The following is a 5,454-nucleotide window of genomic DNA, read 5'->3' as shown; positions in this document are numbered from 1 at the left end:
ATAATTGTTACGGGAAATCAATTCCGAATCGCATAAATATGCATTACGCGTTCAGTTATGCTCGGGAAAGATTGTTATTCAGACCAATATAATTATTTGCACGAATACGCACTATAAAAACATTTCATTAAAATTGTAACAAAATTGATGGATAATTTTAAGATCCACTATTAAAGATGTATATTTACGGTAAATAATTAAATGTGCGTAGAAAATGAAATTGCCTACAAAAGTACACTTTTTTTTCATGTTGTATACCTCTTGTACAAAAACCTAAGTTTTGCGTGAAGGCCTGAAGGATCTTGAAGCTGAAGCAGAAAGTTTATTCATTCGTTGCTAATCAACTCAAGAGAGTAATTGAGAGAATCGTGGATGTGGTGCACGAAACATCACCAGAACAATGTTTAGTTGCGACACGAGCTGTTCGTACTAACAGCTAGAGATACAATGCTTTCGTTGTTGCAAGAGGTCAACATTTTGAACAATATTAAGAAAGTGAATAAATAAGTGTACATGAATAATGTAATAAATAGAATAATAGATATATAAATGAAAATTATGTTTCGCTTTTCTTTGTGATTCTCCAAAACAAAGGAAAAATGATCTTTAAAAGATTTTTTACAACTAGTTTATACACTCCCTACACACTCTCAAAGTTTGGCCATTTAAATTTGACAACATTAGTATTATATTATAATTATCTCAAAAACTATAACAGATCACATGATTGTTGAGGTAAAGTTATTCAGGATCAAAGTGTTATCGATTATAATTAATCTAACCATTTATCTAGATTAAAACTGATCAATATATTCTCCTTGTTGAAATTTTTAATAGATCGTAATCTATTTATCTAGATTAAAATTAATCGACATATTTTCTTTGGTGAAATTGTTAACATATCCATAAAATGCATGATGACTAATTTTTTTTATTACGGTAATAATAAAAAAAATACAATAACAAATGACATGAATTTTATCACGCTAATTCATTAATCGCATTACACTACAACGAAATGTTCTTTAATCATCATTAATAAATGAATTAGTTCAAAGTGCAAAAAAAAAACAATTAATAAGCTGTTTAAGAAAATTAACTTTAATCATAAAGTTCATTTTAAAACTATATGTATCCTTTTGTTGTTAATATTGTAAGAAAAATAACAGTAAATAACAAATCTGAATTAATTTAAATATTAGGTAGCATTAATCAAAGATATCGCTAATAAATTTCAACCTCAAGTTATTATATTAGTAAGACGAGAAAGAGAAAGAGAGAGAATGTTTCTTACAAACATATTTATTATATAATATTTAACACACGGTACATATAAACAAATATTTTCACACATCAATATTATTATATTGAATATTAACATATAAGATTTTGTCTCTTTACAAACATATACATCCACATGTACCTAATACTAGATCATATATAAAAGAATATGTTTTATTATTTAAATATATATTTTTTTATTTGATTTGATCATCTTCTTTTAATGAGATTGTTTATGTGGTATTGCCTGTAATATTTACATTGCAAACTTTCTCGGTAATTAAAAATTGTATTAAGATTAATAAATATGTAGTGATGTTACTCACTATCTAAAATTAAAATTATATATAAATAAGCAATCCACGATGTCTAAAATTTAAAACAAATAATCATTTACTCACCGCAACGAGAAGGGTTGCGTCTAATACAAGACCTTTTGCGGAAAATGTATTTTTTCGTTGCAGTACTTGCAAGGAAAATAGCTGCAACTATACAAAACATCAGATTATAAAGAGATAATTAAATACAACATTAAAAAGTAATTACTAACTGCGCAGATTTAAAGTCTGACACACGAGATATCTTCAGAAAAATGTACAAATCAAATTTTATTGTTTTACTTACTTCATCTTTGATTTGTTCATCGATAGTGTCGTTCAGTATTTCATGAATAGTGGTACCGACTCTCATGGCCTCATCCTTGCCTGTATCACAAACCCATCCAATCAATGACATTTTTATGGATTGATACGTTAAAGACGATACCAGTAATACATTAAATAACGCGTGATCTATCCCCATGTCAAGTCCCCAAAATGTTATAAAATAATATAGATAAAAGGTAAGCTCAGCAAAAGTTATAACTATAGTAGCGAGTAGTTGTAGACTGAAAATCGTATTCAACATGTGTACTGCGTCACTGATCATCAAATGTTCTTTTTTCAAAGCTTTCAGTTTCATTAGTAGGAATGGATTCCTTTGCTCGTGATAAATTCTTCTCAAAAGATGTGATTCGTCGTTCACCACGAGCTTTCGAAAATTTGTCAGATTATCATTAATTTTCTTAAAACAAGCTTTTAATATGCATACACAATTCATATACAACATATCCATTTGAAATATTATCAAGGTGATGTACGGTACGAGAATCGTGTCTATGTTACCAAAATCTACTGTAAAATGATAAAATACCATTCGTCCGACTACAAAAAAGAAACCAAAAATATCTTTAGTGTGAATCAATCTAGATAGCTTTCGATACGAATCAGGAGACAGTCTCAAAGAGATTTCTATTATATTTTGGAGTAAGTGCATCCGAGGACCGTTCATAATGTATGTAACAACTACGATAAAGCCGCCTAATATAAAAAAACAATTGCGTTCAAGAAGCATAGGAACGTTCCTATACTTGATTGCTTCAGAAATGTCAATCCAATACAGCATTATTAGTGCATAAATACAGAAAACACAAGTAACGACAGTTGTCAGAACACAGCGCTGTTTTGTCGTTTCAAAAGTTGAAGCGTTGATGCGATATGGAAATATTCCAAGTATGCGGCAAAAGGTGAAGCAGGGATACATAAGCGATTGAAAGTCCGTAGCATGGAACAGCTGCGATTTTTTCCACATTTTGCACATAACACATTTTTGAAATTTCATATTTATTATTATCGGTAGAGTAAAAGTTTCCAGCAATTTATATCAAATAACAACTTAGATTACACTGTCCAAAAATGATCACTCTTCACACCTTAACGTTAACATGAGAATTTCTTTCTATATGTAACCTTCAAGATTATTTGGTAAGAATTTTTCATTGATCTATCCTTGCTCATTCTCCATTTACAACTGCAAGCACTTGCAACATCGAAGCAATCTAAGCGGTCAATTGTTAGTCATGAAGTAACCATGGTGCTTTTCGATCGGTAATCATCACGTTTTGATGTGCAGAGTAGGAGAGACTAGAGACAAACGTAACACGGGAAATGTAAATAAATAATTAACTTAAAATATGTATTTCTATAAAACATATTTTTAATGTTTTATTAAATTTGCAATTGAAATTACTCCTCGTTAATTAAATTGGGCTCAATTTAAGAATACAGTAACAGGTGTTAACGAAGACTTTCACGGAACCTTTTCAATACTCATTCAACATCGTGACGTTTACACGCTATGGTTGGACGTTTTTAAAAGCTCTCACCATTTAAGAACTATTGATATCTTACTATTGATATTTTGCTATTAACATTTTCGACTTATTGTTAGTTTTTTATGTGGAATACATAATGCTTCTCCAGTTAGTCCGAATCATCAATAATTATGTATTATTCTGCTTTATTGTCCTTTATCGTTATCTTTTATTTATATAAACTGTTTATGTATATATATAATTTTATATATAATTATATATCCTTTATTATCCTTCATTATTCTTATCCATTATTTATAAATTGTAATAACACTATACATCCAATAAGGAAGTTTATTTTACATTAAAATTATTTTATTTGTCGTTCCTGTACGTTTTATGTCAAATCCAATTATATTTTATTATAATTATATCGGAAACATTTATATCAGATGACAGTTCTTCGAGTAGAAGAAAAATGTAAGTTTTTAACTTTTTTCCAATTTTAGTACAAAATATAAACAATATAAAAAATAAGAAATTATTCTATTATAAAATTGAATCGCAATATCTGACTTTTCGCTCTTTACGAGACAGGTTTATCATTATTGTTGTTTATTACAACACGGAGCGGATCATGCGTGGCATTTTTACTGATTTCTTTCATATTATTATTATCACATAAGTATTATCGCGCCGACGCTGTCGCTCTCTCGTGATCCTCTTTCGTCCTATTACTACTGATGCCTGTTTATACGAACGCAGGGCCAAGGCCCGAGCGTAATTAGGATATACCTCCTGGAAGACGTTCTACCAGCACGGCGCGCTGTGAAAAATACATACCTTCGCTGACATAAGGACGTTCCACCGACCCATACCGCCCGCGGACAAAATCCTGTCACTTTAAGTGAGTTACACCTCATGTCCTCATTTCTCCCTTAGTTTCCCTTATTTATCGTGGCCTATGTATCGTTATGTTTTTATTTATTTGACCGTAATGCCAGGAAATGAATGCACGCGCTCGGAAAACTTTGCATAATCTGAAATTCAAATTGTGATTGACCGCCTGATCCGAGAGGATGTCCTTCTGATTTGAACGACGCACCGCGTTCGTTCGTATACGGCTGCGGTCGTCGCTTGCTCTCAAATCCGATTACGCGTTTAAGTCTTGCGCTTCGAGATACTTATGCATCTACCGTACACTCCCGCCTTTAACGTTCATTACTGCCTTGATTGTACGGTAGACGCGATGAAGCGTGTGATCAACCACGCGATGAGATTACTCGTCGGATTATGCGAATGCGACAGCGCGGCAATATGCGCGCACTAATATGTTTTGCAGAATAAACGTTCTATCCTCCGATAACGATGTAACGCGCGAATAATATTCCGCGGCACTCGCGCGATCAACAATATCATCAATGTTGCTTCGCTGATGTGTGCACGCGCGTAAAAACTGGACCCGCAGCCTCTCATCACATTCTACATGGAACGTTATATTCTCTTCCTATATTTTTTCAAAGCTTTCTTATTATAATATTTTGAGTCGCAAATGAGATATTCTGTATATATTGTAACACATTTACCTAATATAATATGATTATTACTAAAGCGTAAAAATGAAATAATTAAATGATATGATATTTCATGCGTCGTCCTGTACACTTAATTTAATGGTGTAGGTGTAAGGAGTTCAGGATGGAAATGTAAAGTGCGTTCCGTTTCGCGCATCGATGCATCAATTGTTCTTGTTTAACATTTGGCGAGGAACAAAGATAAACGATACATTATGCGCATCGTATGAGAAACGGAACGCACTTTTGGTACACGAGAAAAAGGTCGAGATGTCCATTCTACGGTTTCTCTCTGATACTACTAAGGCCACGGTGGTTTAAAGACGTTCGCACGGAATGTTAGAGATCCGGATTCAACTTCCGGCCGAGGTAATATTTTCCACAATAAAAATTAATTATTTATAGACTTTATTGTATTTATATTAAGATTATTTTAAGAATGCGTAAGAATATCGAATTGTTAAATTG

The 5,454-nt window shown here is 32.0% G+C and overlaps 1 protein-coding gene across 1 annotated transcript; it reads right to left on the bottom strand.

Moving 5' to 3' along the window:
* Window positions 1-1,514: 1,514 nt before the first annotated feature.
* Window positions 1,515-4,335, bottom strand: LOC108781252 (uncharacterized). Its single transcript, XM_018549169.1, has 4 exons — window positions 4,256-4,335; window positions 1,906-2,941; window positions 1,683-1,769; window positions 1,515-1,610 (listed from the first exon to the last, which is right to left on the bottom strand). Exons 1-4 carry the CDS (start codon window positions 4,333-4,335, stop codon window positions 1,515-1,517), a joined length of 1,299 nt encoding a protein of 432 aa, XP_018404671.1.
* Window positions 4,336-5,454: the final 1,119 nt, after the last annotated feature.

The sequence above is a fragment of the Cyphomyrmex costatus genome, unplaced genomic scaffold (assembly GCF_001594065.2).
Source record: "Cyphomyrmex costatus isolate MS0001 unplaced genomic scaffold, Ccosl1.0 scaffold8, whole genome shotgun sequence".
NCBI classification, from domain to species: Eukaryota; Metazoa; Arthropoda; class Insecta; order Hymenoptera; family Formicidae; genus Cyphomyrmex; species Cyphomyrmex costatus.
The sequence above is the reverse complement of the archived record's forward strand: the minus strand, read 5'-3'. Positions and strand labels throughout refer to the sequence as shown.

Bases quoted from the DNA above. Each gene is read 5' to 3' on its own strand.
- LOC108781252 (XM_018549169.1), bottom strand. From the start codon at position 4,335: ATGAGGTGTAACTCACTTAAAGTGACAGGATTTTGTCCGCGGGCGGTA. The intron at 2,942-4,255 runs GTATGTATTTTT...GATAATAATAAA, and splicing joins ACGTCCTTATGTCAGCGAAG to TATGAAATTTCAAAAATGTG. The intron at 1,611-1,682 runs GTGAGTAAATGA...TTTTAATTTTAG, and splicing joins ACGCAACCCTTCTCGTTGCG to ATAGTGAGTAACATCACTAC.